The 17,539-nt window shown below is 37.1% G+C and overlaps 1 protein-coding gene across 3 annotated transcripts in view; it reads right to left on the reverse strand.

The window, feature by feature from the left end:
* The window catches only part of PDE10A (phosphodiesterase 10A), a 393,315-nt gene that overhangs the window by 34,529 nt on the left and 341,247 nt on the right, over positions 1 to 17,539 (reverse strand). For all 3 annotated transcript variants that reach the window (XM_009891448.1, XM_009891449.1, XM_009891447.1), the window contains 6 exons: positions 15,434 to 15,574; positions 12,756 to 12,911; positions 9,564 to 9,614; positions 7,597 to 7,655; positions 4,865 to 4,916; positions 672 to 814 (listed from right to left, as the gene is read on the reverse strand). In XM_009891448.1, coding sequence (XP_009889750.1) covers positions 672 to 814; positions 4,865 to 4,916; positions 7,597 to 7,655; positions 9,564 to 9,614; positions 12,756 to 12,911; positions 15,434 to 15,574 — 602 coding nt within the window. The remainder of the gene's footprint in view (positions 1 to 671; positions 815 to 4,864; positions 4,917 to 7,596; positions 7,656 to 9,563; positions 9,615 to 12,755; positions 12,912 to 15,433; positions 15,575 to 17,539) is intronic.

A 17,539-nucleotide genomic window follows, 5' to 3' on the forward strand; every position in this document is an offset into this window, starting at 1 on the left:
AAATTATATACCTGTGACATGAAGTAGAAATACACATAAATTTTAGGCAGAGAATCTTATGTCTTCATTACATATACATTTTCAAATTCACCACTTCAAGCATACTTCAGAATCACAATTATTTAAAAGTTTGAAAATAATCTAAATTCACATGAGGAAAAAGTAAAACTAAATTACTGGACTTGAAACCTTCAAAACCAATGACCAGTCCATACTAGATTCTACATGTGCCTAGTCCATCTGTAAGAAGTACAAATTGTGATTTCCTTGCTTTGGATGTGCTTGAATCGCACAAATTTCAATTCCTCTTGGGAACCCTCTTGGGAAAAAAAAGTCCCATACTGGTAGACTATGGATTAGGTGCATCTTTACCTGCACCTTTACCTACCTCAGAACACCTCTGTTTTTTTCCCAACATGATTTCCAAAAGGACCGCCTCCGGAAGACGGCATTTCCAGGAGTGACGTTATAGCTTCAGAGACGTTGTTTCGATGGCACTGCAATGTCATTCCCAGAAGTACTACCTTCTGGAGGCGGGTCCTGGTGGGAATGATATCACAGTATGACAAGTATTGTCAGGGTACCTGCAGATAGGCACAGAGACTGGGTAATAAAATGCCTGCACATCTGTAGTTATAATGAAACTGGATTCTTCTGCTAGCTACTCTTACCTTATTTCTTTGGTCTTCTTGAAAACAGGTTTCCCATCATTTTCTTCTCCAATATCAAAAAGGTCTGAATACAGCTCCTTATTTTTGTGGTCAACCTGGAAGAGTGCACACCTATCTGCATTCACCAGGTTTTTTGCATATATCTACAGAAAAAAACAAAACTAGAGTTAACGGTCATGAGTTAGATTATCTTCAGTAATTTATCTGATAAAAACATAAGTCCCCAGAAGATAAAAGTTTTCAGAAATTAGTCACTACAAAAATCTGTTTGAAGGAGCATCCACCTTAACAGCAGTCTTTTAGGATACAATTCAGAATGAGTGTCTTTTATTCAATAATTTTTGTAAATCAGAGTGTTCTTCTCTTTGAGAAATACGGGAATACCTTTAGAGGCTTGAATGTTTTCTACAAGAAAAAAGGCTTTTCTATAACACAGCTTTTCAAGCCTAAGGAATGCTTTTCAAAATGGTACCTTTCCTCCCTTTATGTTTAGATATTTTTCACCTTTATTTGATTTTAAACAGATAGGATAAGGCAAGACTTAAGAAAAATTTTGGCTTTTGTCTTTATCTTCAATGCAAATATATTGCTATTGAATACCCAGCAAAGAAAGACATAATAGAGAAGCTAATGTTTGTTTCTAAAAAAAGCTAAATGTGCCTGTAATACGTAACAATGAAAAAATAAGGAAGATTATTATTGTCATAATTATCATTGTCATTATGGATTGCCCTAAGCAGTGATACAGGAAATGGCTGCGCCCTCCAGATGCTAGGGCCAGTTCTTACAGAAAAACTGAAACTTAGTAGTTCTACATGAACTAACAAAAGCCCACAAGGTACCACTCGCAGTCAAGAAAGTACCACAGTACAGCAATAGACTTGCACGGTCTCTATCATACTTTGAACCAGCTAGTTTTAACTTAGCAAAACTAACTGCCAGCCAGCACTGATTGTCAGAACAGAATCTTGTCCCACGAACACAGCAGTTCTTCACCAAAATGTTTCTCAGACATACAATGGGCTTTCTGAGAACAAGAGGGAAGAGTGAACCAAAGTCGAACAAAGATCACTGTGTTAAGATGCCATAGAGTCAGGTTCAAGAACCTGCTCTACCCAATTCAGATATGTCTCCTATGTTTCTTACCTGCTCAGAAAGTATAGTAACTGCATGGTAGAGCATGATCTGAAGCAGATCTTGCTCAACTTTTAAGAATTGTATATAATAGTTCTCTAGTCATTCAGCCACAGAAAGAGGCTGACTACATCTTGGTGTGCAATGCATCCAGATGGCATGCATTGCACACCCTGGCATGCATGTCTTAATGATTCCCAAGACTTCCATATGAATGAATTAACTCCCCCTGCCCTGACTTGTCATAGAATCATAGAATGGTTTAGGTTGGAAGCGACCTTCAAGATCACCTAGTTCCAACCCCCCTGCCATGGGCAAGGACACCTTCCACTAGACCAGGTTGCTCAAAGCCCCATCCAACCCAGCCTTGAACACTTCCAGGGATGGGGCCTCCACAACTTCTCTGGACAACCTGTTCCAGTGCCTCACCATGCTCAGAGTGAAAAATTTGTTCCTAACATCTAATCTAAATCTCCCCTCTTCCAGTTTGAAGCGATTACCCCTTGTCCTATCACTACATGCCCTTGTAAAAAGTCCCTCTCCAGCTTTCTTGCAGGTGCCCTTCAGATACTGGAAAGCTGCTATAAGATCTCCCCAGAGTCTTCTCTCCTCTAGGCTGAACAACCCCAACTTTCTCAGCCTGTCTTCATAGGAGAGGTGCTCTAACCCTTTATCTTTCACAAATAGAAACAAAAACCTAAAATACTTCCTTTTATATTAATGTAAATAGACAAATGTTAGATCTTGGCAGAAAAAAACCCTATGAGACGATAAATCATTATTTGGGAGACTCTAATCCCATGTCATATGAGCTGTGTAATGGGAACTGCACAGAGACAATCTAGACCAACTCTACAAAACTTGGAGGACCCTCCCATACCTACAGAATCTGTGGCTGGAAAGATTCTGTTGCTTTCTATTCCATCAGAGCAGTAGAAAGTCAGGGAGACTGCAAGCTAAGAGGTAACTTTTATGAGATACATCCCACATACAGCATTAAGAAGTTTAAAGATCTCAACCACTCACACCATTTATTCCTTTGCTCAAAATAGAACGAATATAATCTGTGCCAGAAAGGACAAGGGGTCCAGTAAATGCTTCTCTACACCTATTCAGACACCGTATCAGATTTCTTTATAAAATCAACAGCACCACGTTGATTTTACACAATTAAACTTTTGTGTTCTAACGCATATGACTCAAGAACTTATCTTGGTCACGACTCATGCTTTTCAAAATTAACTGCTTAAACACTACTAATTGAGAGAAATAATTAATGGGATGAGAAACTCTTACTTTTCTAAAGCCCTAGCTCAAATCCAGGCCAGTGACTGAAGGGGAATATCGATACAAAAGGTACACTCTGTATTGGCAATAGGGAGGCCAGGGACCACCTTTTGGGCAAGCTGCTTGTAACTACTCAACCATATTGGTAAGAAGGCAAGACAGCTTGGACTTCTGCTTCCCCTCCTTGCATCTATATTCAAAAACAGCCTTATACCACTAACTTTGCTGAGGGATTTTAATGGAAACAAAAATTAAAAGAATGCTAAAATCCCATACTTTTTTCTTTGTTATTACAGGAGCAAATCAAACTTTAAGTGCAATCACCAAAGGGTGAAGTAATGAGGTGAAATTGAGTTCCGCTCTTTTCTCACTGTGAGACAAAGAATAAGCCACATAATGATGAAATCACACTCCCATAAAATGGCAATACATGTGCAAACACATAATTTAATGCATTGGCCCAAAAAACAGCCAACTGCTACAGCTTACAAAGGAAGCTGAGTATGAAACATCTACACAGGTTAAAATGCAGAATCATGATGCAGCCAAGTGTTGGAAAAGAAGATGAAAGAGTAAGCATGTTTTACTGCCAATTGTGTTTTCCACCAGGCCTTTATTCATAGGGAAGAACAGGGAAGAATATCAATATTTGTTTTCCATGCCATATGTTATATTACACCAGTTCTTTTAAATGTTAAGCTATTTTTAAGCAGTTCATCTAAATTGGAAAAGTCAACGTTCAGAAATGTGTCCTATGTGCTGAATTCTTGACTGTGTACTAACTAGAATAAGACAAGCACTGAAGAATATTTTCCATTACTAATTCAAGTTTCTAAATAAAACCACTTTAATATTGTTTGCATTCTAAGCATGTTGCCTTTGAATAGTTTAGCTAAGAATATCACTTTGAAGATTGGAGCAAGTATTGGAGTATTGTTAGAGAGTAATTTTTTGAATACGCAAATTGAAACAATAGTATCACAGACCTGATTAAGATTTACATTCATGAAAAAGAACTGCAGTATGCAATGAATGTTCCTAAAGCTAAAAGCATAATTCATATATCAAACACTCAAAATGTGCTACATTCAAACAACCCGTCCATATGTATTTGTAAACACTATTCAGGGAATAATTTTGAATTCAAAATTGATTCAGAAAATTATGATCTGTTTCTGAACTGTATTTTAATTCACTGATTAAACAGTCAGTTATTTCGGTGGACTTGGCTTAGTGGTTTTTACAAAACATTGACTGTCACTGTAGTTATGGGCGTCAATAATTTTGCAAAGCAAAAGGGATGTCATGTCTTGCACATCTCATTCAGCAACTGGAACAAATACTCTAGGAGTAATGTTTGACCTCTAGTCCTTCCTACAGACAATAACTTCTTCAGGAGTGTTTTGCAGCATGTAGCAAATTGAATTTAGGAAAAAGGAATCAATACAACAAGCTGAAGTAAGAAGAAAAATAGAAGCCTTTCTGTAACAATTTTCAAACCTTCTCTAAAACGCAGTAGTAACTATTTAGTTCAGAGGTAGTCACGTTTCATCACTTATGAAAGCTGTAAAATGAAGTTGTTGCGACAATGAAAAAATCAAGCTGACCTTTGCCACTTTCTTCCAAATAGAGATATTAATACTGATTGTATGAGGTGTCCATTATAAACAGTTCACGTATTTCAAAGACATAATGTCTTACTTCAAGGGAAGGAGAACGAAGGACTTTAATAACTAAGACTAATAAACTCAGAAGTGAAAAAAACAACTTACCATTATATGTTCAAGTAGAGAATCTATTGCAACTATATTATCAAAATACGTTCTGCGGAAAAAGAGAAGTCATTAAATATTGGCATTTAGTCAAACACTTCTCAAGTGGCTGTCATGGGCTCTTGTTTCACAACCGCTTAACAGTGGAGCCCGAATAGGTGAGGACAAACCTCTGCACCTTGAAAATCACGGACTGGCTTGCTATAGCACAAGGGAATTAAGACATGGTTCTAGCTATGTTCCTTTAAGCCATTATTCTACAATGGCAGAATTGCAGAATATTCTCTATAATATGTAGAATTTTCTCTGTAGAAAAGGAAAAGACTACCAAATATTGCCTGCCATGGATTGAATACGCCCCTGCTTAACAACACCAAGAATGTATCAAAATGCTTTGGCACCCTTTACACACTGAAAATTTTAAAAGCAGCAGCAAAAAGGAAAAGAAAAACAATCCAGACGATTAAAAAAAATAATATTTTTTCCTTTGCTGATATATATTATCTATATGCTTTCAAAATATCTCATTAACTTTATGCATAGAGGACTATGTACTGACAACTAATGAAAACTACATATTATAGCTAAATTCAGGTCATATTATCCAACCCTTAACTCTGTTTAAAAGGCAACAATTTATAAAACTTTTAATGAGACTTCTCTGTCAACCCAGGTGTAGCGTGTTGAAGTTGCAGAAAAAGACTGATCTTGTAACTTAGGGGAAAAAAAAAGGTATCTCAGTTTCACAGCAAAGTGGTAAATGTCCAAGGACAGTCGAGAACATTGAAAGATAAAGGTCACACTTATTAGTAAAAGAAGTCTAAATCTTCCACATGCCAAGTCTTAATAACCCTCGGATTACAATGTTCCCAGCAGACAGAAAGACATTGTCCCATGGCCTTGAACATACATACAGCTCAGCTCTGTTTGAGTCTAGTGGAAAGGTAATATATAATACGCTAGTCTTACATTGTCAGGGACGTGAAGAGGTGGAGCACTGCATACTATGCCCTTTCTAAAACGTTACAGAACATGTCCCAGTGACATTGCATGCTAACCATTTCCTCACTGAATAGGAAGCCCTCTTTCCATGTAAGAAAAGGTACAGACCATTTCTAAGAAGAAACTAATTATCTTCTTGCTAGTGCAAGTCTCTACCTACATGAAGTTCATAAAGTTGTTATTAAATGATATCCCAATTTTGTGGATCAAAACATAGGGCTTCTTTTTTGTTAAAACTAAACAATTCTAGCAATTGATAATTATGTATGACAGGTATTTTCTTATAGAAATACCTATTAAATACTTGCAGTACTTTTTAAAAATTTTATCTTAACATTTTAAAATCATTATGAAGTTCTTGAAAACAATCTCAGCGTTATGTACCAAAAGTAAACTGCCAGGCCATAAATTTGGGTAGATTAATCCAGAGTCCTCTGGTAAACTAGTTCAGTGCAGATGTTAGCAAAATTAAGGCACTCTGGGAAGGAACATAATGCTGCACGAGACCACAGCAAGTGGGTAACTCTGGCAAGGGAGCGATGAGAGCGCCCTTTAGGAGACACACTCTGAACGTAAGCTGAAATAAAAAAAAAGGTCATCGCTGAGGAAAAAAGCTACAAAAAACATCTGGATACAGCCAGCTTGCCCTCCTTGCAAGGGGTAGACTCCTCCCTGCGGTGTATCATTCCCCACTCCAGGCGGGTCGACCCAGCTGCCTGCATTCCTGAGCAATTTCATAGGAATGTTGGACGTCCTGTAATCTCATCGGTTTGAGAATTGTTCATCAAGACCCAGAGAAGTGTTTGTAACAGCAAAAGTCTGAGACATCTCATTTTTCCACAGTATCATCAGTCCTTTGCGATGCACTTAGAAATTCTTCAACCAACTAGTTTGACAAAACACTGTTAAGCACCTCAGACTGTTATTTACCAAAAATACAACTTTGGTTTGTCTTTTAATTTATTGGCTCTCTCTACTATTTAAAGATGCTAATAGCAGCAACAAAGAAAAATTAATGAAGCAGATCGCCTAAGACACTAAATTGACTTCACAAGTCTAAACCCAAGCTTTCATATTTGTAGTGTGTTTTCAATTTAATCTTGCATTCATTATAAGAAAACATACTACATGCAGTTACAGTCTTTGACAATAAAAACAGAGCCTCCAGAAAACGCAGGGAAAGAACAATCGTGTGGCAGCCCTGATTCTTCAAGGATGTACCCCTGAGGTGCATATACTTATACACGTGTGTGTGTGTGTGTATACATACACGTCAAAAAAAAAAAAAAGGGGAGGGTGGGGGAAGCTGAACCAAGCTAACTAACTTTTCATATAGTCCTTTCAAACTTTCTGAAATTGGCCATGAAAAGAGACGGCAAACCTATTTTTCACTTCTCAAAAGCTGGCCACCTATAACTGGGAGAGAAGAGGGGAAAAAAAGGCCAAAAAACCATGCAAAAGACCAAAACAATAAACAAAATCTGTAAGGTATTATTGGCTGTCACATTTTCTTCTCCACCACCACCAAAAAAAAAAAAAAATTAACAGGTATACAGCAGTGCCACCCACATCATTCATTCTTGTCCCTGTGCTGAAGTTTGCCCACGCTCCAAGATGTGCCTTCGCACCTGCTTGTGAGCTACAGTGTAAAACAAGGGTAGAGTGGAAGAGCCATGTTAGAAAAGCTCATCAAAATAAATTGATGAGATTATAGTGCAAATCACACTTACTTTGATACATCAAGCAAGAAGTCATTCAGTTCAGTCTGCTTAGCAAGGCCCCGGCACACCTGCAAGCACAGATCACGTTATCATTTGCTCCAAAAGAACACTGAAGTCAGAGGGAAACTGAAGTCACACAGTCTACCCATTTAATTTGTATGAAAAAAAATACCATTACTAGTATATACATATGTTTCAGCACTATATAAAATTAAAAGCTAGATTTGTGTGCTTGGCTTCAGGCTCAGCTATCTAGCTGCTGAGTTAAAACTGCTAAATCCAAGTAACACCTTTCTTAAGACCGTTTGGAAGATGTTAGTTACTACACTTGCTTGTGCTACCTCAAAGGCTGCCACTGAATGTAGTTATGGAATCAACTTAACGACACCTCCTTATCCAGACCCTTAGCTCTTCTTAGAATGTCAAATACTTTCTTTGCTTTCTTCCTTACCATGCTTTTACCACTTTTTTCCAGGTTGCAAAGTAGCATGTAGACACAACTGAAGACTGACATCAAGCAAGTTTAAGTAAGCTAAGTAGCAGCTGATAGATGCTCAATTTTGGGAGAAATCAGCATGAACATGAACACAAAAAAAAGTATTCATACTACATTTTAGAAAGGAAATATTAGATGAAGCAAAGCTTTGAACGGTATTTTTACTTCACCTAATTGCATACTCTGTGTCTAAAGTATAATTGTACCCCTGCATATTACTAGAGCAAGCACAGAGGTCACAAAAAAGAAAATAATCCTCTATCGTTTATACCTTTTACACAATAAAATATCACTCAACCAGTTATACCTTTCATCTGTGCAATGCAGATAAAAATAAATATGCAACACAGGACAAACTACATCCACAAGCCTTACTCTTGCATATAATTAGGTAACTAGGTACAACTTCTTGATATACACTACTTCCTAAAGCCCAGCTGTGAGCCTGGTAGGTACGGCCCAACGGCAGATCAAAACTTGTGCATTCTTCTCACGCAAAGGCTTGGGAAGAGCAAGCCTTCTGCTTAGCAGAAGGGAAAGAAATGAAAACGACCGACGGACAGGCTTAAATTGAACCTTCCATGTTTTATTTTGTCAGGTGTGAAAGACTTCTCAGTTAAAGAAGGAGTCATTGTTACAAGTTGAAGCTACAACTGCATGAAGTTGCAATTTTACTAGTGTACAATAGTCTAAATGAGATAATTCTGCCTACACGTGCCAGGCTGAATGACCATCCTAAACAAAGTCAACCAAGGTGGCAAATATTAGAGCCTAGAAAAGCAAAGCAGGAAGCTTTGTGTGAGTCTTCTGCCAAACGTATGAAAGACACTTTGGAAAAAAAGAATGTCATGAACTTCCTCCTGTGAGCTGACAGAAGAACCTATTTTAGCATCTTCTGTGAGTTGACAGAATGTGTTTAGTTTCAGTGCTACCGTCTTCTAATATCTGAAGTAACAAAACCTATTAGCAAAGCTGCTGGGGTTTGCTAGAGCAGTTTGCACTGTTTGGAGTTTCATTAGGCACCTGACTAGGGACACCATGAAGCATCCTTCATGGCAGTAGTTACAGGATTATGAAGTAACCAGCAAGGATGGCTTTAGGTAGGCTTTAGCCAGCAACATCTAATAATCTCAAACTGAATACCAAAGCAGGAAGAAAGCAACCAGTTGCCCTAGAAGTTGCCTTCTTACAAGAAAAAAACTGCAAAGTTTTTGTAATTCCACTTTATCAGTTATTTATCTACTTTGTCAAAGTTTCTTTGTCCTTTATTAAAAATACCGTTATTTGATCCACAGTTGCAAGTGAGGAAAACTAGCCCAATGAACACCAAAAATGTTAGCATATTTCTCCCACGTTCAGGGGAAGAGGCTTAAAGCAATGTTTTAGTAGTGACTTCCACTTAAATTTGGTCATAATCCACGTTGCTACTAATCAAGTTCTGGCAGAAGGATTACACAATGAAAAAAACACACACACTTACTTGTACTTGATGTATTGCTACTGAAGCCCATGCAAGATTTGCTGTTGCAACCTGAAACAAAAGAGAAGAAAGTAACTGAAGAAACCTTGAAAACTGCACATCAGTTACGTGCTCGTTTTCTTTACCTCGTTGCTAAGCAAATTGTCTGAGCTGTTTTAGACAGGCAGGCAGTAACAATTTGTGGGAAAACAGTTATTTTGTGAAAGTCTCAGTATACTTGTGAGTGTTTCAATTTTAGGAAGGTACATTGAATCACAAGAGAAAAATCCTCATTTTTTTGTATCAGGAAAATGTTACCAATGCTCTTCAAAAGCAGTATTGGGAACCCATCAGCTCAGAAATACAACATCAAAACAAACATTCCGTAAGCCAAGGGCTTTAAAAATTAAAATATGTACATTGTTGAAAGGCATCTGCCATAGAAATAAAATATCCCACAACATCTTTCTGAGGCTGTATCTCTTCAGCCACAGCTATTTCCAGCTGTAAACAGGCACTGCTTCTTTCACTACCGTTTTGGTGGCAGAAGAACCAGACCTGATCCCTCAGCTAAAGACTAGCGTTTGAAGCACAACAGTTTCCAGGCAACATTTCAAACAACTGTCACGTAAACTGCAGTTAACTAAGATGTGCTAGCATGCATAATCGCCTGGCCTTGAAACACGGGAGCTTTATAGGAACACAGAGGATAGAAGTACAAGAGGTCTGCTGCTGCATTCCCTCCTAAGCTACTTCTTTTTAATTTTATTTTTTTTAAACAGAACACATTGTACACATTTTATAAAAACTGCTAATGGTATCCAAAGGCTTTCTGAAACCTGAAAATGAAAAGAATGTTTTAGAACACTCAGAAAGTGACCTTAAAATATTTTTAATTTACTAATAAAATACTTTTATTTAGCAGCCAGTCTTTTCCAAGTAGAACATTCATGAACTTCAGTTACAGAAGGTATTTCATATTTGCACAGAACAATGCATGTCTGAGACTTATCTGAATTGTAAACTGATTGATGTAATAGCATATTTTTTTAAAAAAATATACAGAATATGTAATAAAATAGAAAATATAAATATATTTTTAAAGTTTATAAAACTATACAGAATTAATAAAGCCTGGTTTTGTATGAATGCCTGTTCTTTTTCTGTGAGCAGGGACACTAGCATAACCATACTAATCCAGTCCCCTACCATGACCTCTACTTACTGCTGAAAAATTACCAGGTGCGACACTGAACCTGAAGTGACATCGACTGCACACCTAATATACATGTATGAGCATCGTATGTATGCTAGGCTACTTAGGTTATTGATAAACAGAATATACAAATGACAAATATTGCTGCGTTTTCCTTTCTTCGGAGAGCTACTTTTAGTATCTCTTGTCTGCACATTTTCTGTTCTTTTCAGAAGAATAATTCCTGTTCAGCACAGCTAAACCGCTCCATGATGCATCTTGCACCACTATCGAGACAACAGACCTGGTTAGAACTCACTCCGTTTTGTCCTAACCTCTGTGTTCATATTCCCTTCCCTGGGAAAGGGTACAGAGATAAATGAATGATACATTCATATTAACGTGAGAGACATCTTAATGCGTAGATGGGACATAACAAGGATCCTCACCCAGACAAGAGAGCTAAGATGCACTTCTAACACCTTTAATACAATGATAGCCTTTGAGACATCTGCTCCATTTTCAAATTTGTTTGTACTTGGCTAACAACTCCTAACTTTGGATTGACAAATGGATATGTATGGACAACATAACTACACAGGCCTTATATAAATACAGTAAGCCATGCAGTGTAAAGAACAGTCATGGAAATGGGAAGGTGGTTATGAATAGGAATATCCGGATGGGGAAGCATCAGAAGGAAAAAAAAGAAGATGAGAGCTTTATGATTAGCACCTCATCCAGGTACCAGCACGTATACACACAGTTTTTAAGGACATCTAGGTCAGGAGACAAAGGACAGTGAGTACATGTTGACTCACAGAGATGGGACAGGCGAGAGAGACAAAAGATGTCAGCCCCTCAAGGCTAGAGAAAAGGCTGACCCAAACCCAACACATTCTTTCCAACCTAGGAAAGAAACCAGGAGACATAGGACTCAACAGCTGGCACCCCCTGTACTCCATGTCATTGCAAGGCATCCTGGAGAGACTACCTGGATATGGGCATCTCTGTGCACAACTCTTGGAAATACCACCTGGACACACGCATCTTGGTGCCTGAGAGTGTGTGAATGTAAGAATGTGAATGAAAATACATGAACTCTCTTTTGCTTCACTTTTGTTTTAAAATAAAATCATTTTCCCCTCCTATGAGACCTAACATTGAAACTTGCTGTTCTGTTGCTACATTGTGTTTTAAAATGGGGCTAATTCACTAAGAAGCCACACCAAATAGTTTCAACAACAACAAAAAAATATTATTTTCATACTGCAAAATAAAGCTTTACTGGAAAGTTAAAATTGAGACTCAGGATAACTCGGCAGTGTCCTTTTTATATAAAGTGAAAAAAAATTTGACATCTGATTTACACTTCTATTTCATTCACTTTCTCTCTACAACTATTTGAAAGGACACTGTAGAAAGGTTGGTGCTGGTCTCTTCTCCCAGGTAATTAATGACAGAATGAGAGGGAATGGCTTCAAGCTCCAACAGGGTAGATTTAGACTGAACATTAGGAAAGAATTTTTCACAGAAAGAGTGGTCGGGCATTGGAATAGGCTGCCCAGGGAGGTGGTTGGGTCACCATCCCTGGGTGTGTTTAAGAGACGTTTAGATGTGTTGTTGGGGGATATGGTGTAGGGGAGAACTTTATAGAGTAGGGTAGATGGTTGGACTCGATGATCCCAAGGGTCTCTTCCAACCTAGCCGATTCTATGATTCTGCGTTAACTTCTCTAACAACTCTATACTGATAAAGAAAACTTGAACCTGTTTTTCCACAAAAGAACACAAGGTAAAATTCTTGAGGTGTCCCTGTACTTGTACATGTAAATTTTACCTCCTGTGACTGAAAATAAAAATCACTACCTATTTTTTTCAATAAGTAACATTCAATGAGAACAAAAATTAAGTACAAAAAAGGTAAAAAACACATGAGAAGAGTGAGAGAAGAAAGTCTGGCAGGGGCCGAAGTGCTGAACGTTGTGGGGAAGTGGGGAAAGGCTGGTGTGAACTCACCTCTTGGTGACTAAGATGGAAGGCTTCTTTGCCCCAGTGACGGTAAAGCTCCAGGATACCAATCAGATCACCAATTGCAGTGACAATTGGCAAACACAAAACAGATTGAATACGAGTCCCTGATTCCAGTCCAGTACCTTTGGGAAATCGCTCATCCTAAAAAATGTAAACATAATCTGATAAAATGTAAATATCATAACGTTAACATGAAAGATATACTGACATTTTCCTCCTTCTTCTGGCTGATTAAATCTGCAGGAAGATGATAAAATTCACTAATACCCGTATTTCAGCATAATTTACACACAATATTATGACATCTACTAAAAAATGCAATAAAAGTCTCAGTGTTAATTTAGATATACAGATAACCTTATTGATATAAAGTCAGAATTAGTTGTTATATTAGACCCAGCTTTGGCTTTGTTTTTATGATCCATTTTCTCTAATCTCACAGGTAGCAAAACCATCATTGCATTGCTAATGCCAGTACAGATTAAGTAAAAATCCAAACAAACACTACCTCTCCACCCTATTCCCCCTCCCCCGAAAAAAAAACCCATAATTTTTAATTATGAAGCAGACTGCTCAGATTTCAGTGTTACCAAGCAGACAGCACTGCTTGCAAGAGAACAGAAATCAAAACCTGAGGCTTTAGGTTATACAGTTATAATTGTCAAATGACTCTTGAAGAGGAAAATATGTTCTCAAAAAATTATCCACAAGAGTCAGAATCTTTTTCCTTCCCTCACTTATGCATGCTGAATAAGCCAGTGTAAAAGTTATAGGAACAAATATTAAACTAAACTAACAGCTGCTATAAAAGATGCAAATTCATAACTTTTAATCTACATAGGGAATGTCCAAGGCTTTATAGCTTCAATTCTCCATGTATGAAAACTCACAAAGACCTGAGAAACCACCCGGACGTTATGGTTAGTAAGGCAGTAACTGGCCTATGTGAAGTGTGAGAGACCCACTCTGTTGCACATCAATCCTTCAAGTACTTGATTCCTACCAGATGTTCCCTGCAGGCTATGGTTAGGCAAGACAGACACAACTTGAAGGCTCATCAAAATCTCTCCTTTCTCAAAGAAAGCAGCAAGTAATCTCTACTTTAATTACTAAGATGACAATCAATCTGAAGGGCTAAGAACAAATGACAGACAAAAAGAGAGTGGGAAGCACTTTGCAACTTGAGCCTCCTGCTTTCATTTTGTAATTCTGTCCTCCCAGCCCCACTCAAAAAAAAAAAAAAAAAAAAAAAAAAAGGCTGGAAAGTCTCCCTTCAAGTGCTTCCTTTCACTGTTGAGATGCTCCTAAAATCCCCAGAAGGCAAACCATGTCACTAAAATGAATCTCCTTGTCCAGTCAATAATCCACTGATACTGTAAACCAATAAAAAAATTCAAAACTCCTCCCCACTAACTCCCCCTGATTTTATTATGAATGTAAAATCAAAACATACAACCCTCATACACAAGGATATCATGATATTAATTGGAAATTACCTGTAACAATTTAAGCCCTACATGTGACTGAAAAAACCTAACAACATATAAAAATCTTTATAGTCCTGGTTGCATAGAAAGTACTGACTATCACTACAGTAAAAGTGGCTTCTGCCTTTTGGTTTTGTGGTTCGATTTTAGTCTATTCAGATTAGGCATTTAGTATTTTGTTTATAGCCTGGGTTTGCCCAATAAAGGTCATACTTTTTTAACAAATATTTTCTAAAATCGAGACAGCAATGTCCAATTTTGGCCACAGCATCCAAAGACTGTTATTCTGGACAGAGCTCAAAAGACTAGAAAACACAGAAAAGAGAATTTAAACTTCCTTGGTGTTCATAAAGTGTTCTCATAAAGTACAATTTAAATACCAGTTTGATATAATAACATAGACACAATTAGAGAAGGAAGTTTAAAAAAAAAAAAATTAAAAAGAACAGACATGCAGAGTGCCAAGAATTATCAGAATATCACCTTAGGATTTTTTTTTTTATCTTTGTACGGACAAAGTATCTCAAAGTATTTTGAGATCAGTTACATTAGTGTGCCTTTGATGTAGGTCTACTGATGTTACAAGTATTCTAGCTTTACAGTAGTGTAAGCAGAGATCAAAATCCTGTCTAACAACCAGAATTCTGACTGACATTCTCGTCCGTATGAGCCACATATTATAATTAAATCAAACTTTGATTGACTATAAGGAAGTCTTCTTGTTTAGGGTTAGCACACCAAGTATTTCAAGACCAGGAAGACAGGAGTTTAGACTGACAGTTGTTTTTGGTTTTTTTTTTCGTCTAAGTGACTACAGAATCAGAATCATAGAATCGTCTAGGTTGGAAGGGACCTTTAAGATCATCGAGTCCAACCATCAACCTAACACTGCCAAAACCACCACTATACCATGTCCCTAAGTACCTTCCTTATCTGACAACAGCAAAAAAAAAAAAAAAATAAAAGACAAAACCCCCTAAATTTACACTTAAAAATAAATGCAATATTCTGAAATTATTCCATTAAACTAATCCAAACTTGCTAACACATTTCCTTGGTAGCAAGACAGATGTAAATTCTATCATTATACATTCAGCTCAATAAACATTTCAGCATGAAAATATTCATTCTAAGAACATGCCGCAATCATCTAATTAAAAAGAGAAAGCTTTTTACCCCCAGAATATCTTCTACTAACAACGTTTTTCTGGATCTGGCTACATAAGCAGATACTGTAGTGCCATGTGCAATGGGCCCTGCAGGAATGAGCCGTGGTTGTCCTTCTTTAGCTCCTGGTGGTGTAAATACACACAGACTCTAGTTAGAAGGAAAAAAAAAAAAGAAAAAAAAAGAGAATGCAATTAGAAAGTGTGGTTACTTTTGCAGAGTTACGGTGCTACCTATGAAGTGCAAAAGATGGAATAAATTAGCTTTTGTGCTTTTGACAATGCAAAGCAGTTGGATAAACTCTGTTTAACTGTTGAAATCTCAGGAAATCCCACTCTAAAGCCACCATTCAGACAATGAATAACTCTTCTGCTGAAGTCAGTCGAGGTTGGATTGTGTTTACCTTGAACACACAGTACACCGCTTAAAGACTCACAGAGGAAAACACTACCTTGTAAGAGAAAGATTTTTTTTTTTCCCTAGGATGCACTCTTTTATTTCAATGGAGAATATTCAAAAAGTAGAGATAATCTTTAAATTTCTTGTTTATCTCATCCCAAGGAAAGGTAATTTCAAAATTATCCTAACACTATATTTGCTGCAATCCAAGTGACTGCATTTGTCCCTTGTAGTAGAAGAAACATCTGTCTTACTTGCTGCCTAACTAAAACTGTCTCATTTGTTGAAAAATTAGGCATGACAACATTCATATCATGATACTCATCCATACACATCTGATAATTGTTCTGTAACAGAAATAATAAACAAGTTAACACCACCGGCATGGATGGGATTGCAAATATTATTTTGCAAAAAGAAAATTAAATACACATATAAAGAGGTCGAACCTGCAAACCTTTCTGTATGCCAAACACTCTTCAAATCTAAAATTTCATTCATTTTTGGGTGAAAAATAAACTTTATGGAACAGTAGAGTGCTGGAAAACACTGTCCTTATCACAGTCTCTTTAAAATTTTCCTTTATTTTTCTCCTCAGACAATCTGAAAAGAAGCAGTCTGTTAGTGACAACTGATTTTAAAGCCACAAAACCAAAAAAAACACCCTGTCTGCAACGCCATCAGCAGGATCAGTTCATTTCACAAGCAAAAAGTTTCACCTTCTGTTTCATTTTTCTACCTTCGTCTCATTACATCCATCAATTTATGTGTCTCCTAAAGCTACAGAATCAGAGACTCAAAATTTTAAAGCATTTAACACTGTCACACCCTATTCAGCATAGCAGAGCTATTATTCTTTAAACGCAAAGGGAATTTAGGCACATGAAGAATAAATGACATGGCAAAGGTTACACCAAGTGTTAGAACAGCAGGGATCAAATCTGTATTTCCAAGGCTTCAGCTTAATGTCTAATCTCTTGAGCCACCCCTACCTTACACATCCTTAATATTAACACAACTAAAGCACTACGTCAGAGAACCACCTTCTCCTGGAAAATTGTGTTTTCTTATTTACAAAAATCAATGTTCCAACTTATTTTACTGATAAATTTGTATAGATCAGGAGTATATATGGAGAGTTCCTGTTGTAAGTAACTCTACTGCAAAACAGCTATATGATTTTAAATTATGGACTTAAAGCATACAAACTAAGATGAAACATTTTAAGCAAAAAGCCTTGCTAGCAATACATTTTTTGGTTTTAATTTACATATATAATACCACAGATAGATAGTAGTGCCACCACACAATGTATTACTAATGTTTCTGGTAAGAATAGCCACATGTTGTACCATTCCTTTGTATTGATTAATCTTACTATCAGACTTTGCTTTAATTAGGGCTGTTACAAGGATGAATCACCCAGAATTCTAAAGCATCAACGGTTATGATATTTGATATTAATTACATCTAATCTGTCTCCTACATTTATCATTCACAAAGGTTTCTGTAACAGTAGACAAAAGCAGGTGCACAGGTACTCCAGATTCCGGTAGCTTAGAATACAGCGTTGCCTTGAAAGACTGAACAGAGAACTTTTAGTTTGTTCAAATAAGATTTCAGCTTACGTTTAGCAGTAAGTGGGGAGCTTTGCACTGGAATTATTATTTAAACATTATGCCATTATATGCATACTTAATTCCTTGCAGAAAAAAA

The sequence above is a fragment of the Charadrius vociferus genome, unplaced genomic scaffold, assembly GCF_000708025.1.
Source record: "Charadrius vociferus isolate BGI_N301 unplaced genomic scaffold, ASM70802v2 scaffold68, whole genome shotgun sequence".
Classification (NCBI taxonomy): Eukaryota; Metazoa; Chordata; class Aves; order Charadriiformes; family Charadriidae; genus Charadrius; species Charadrius vociferus.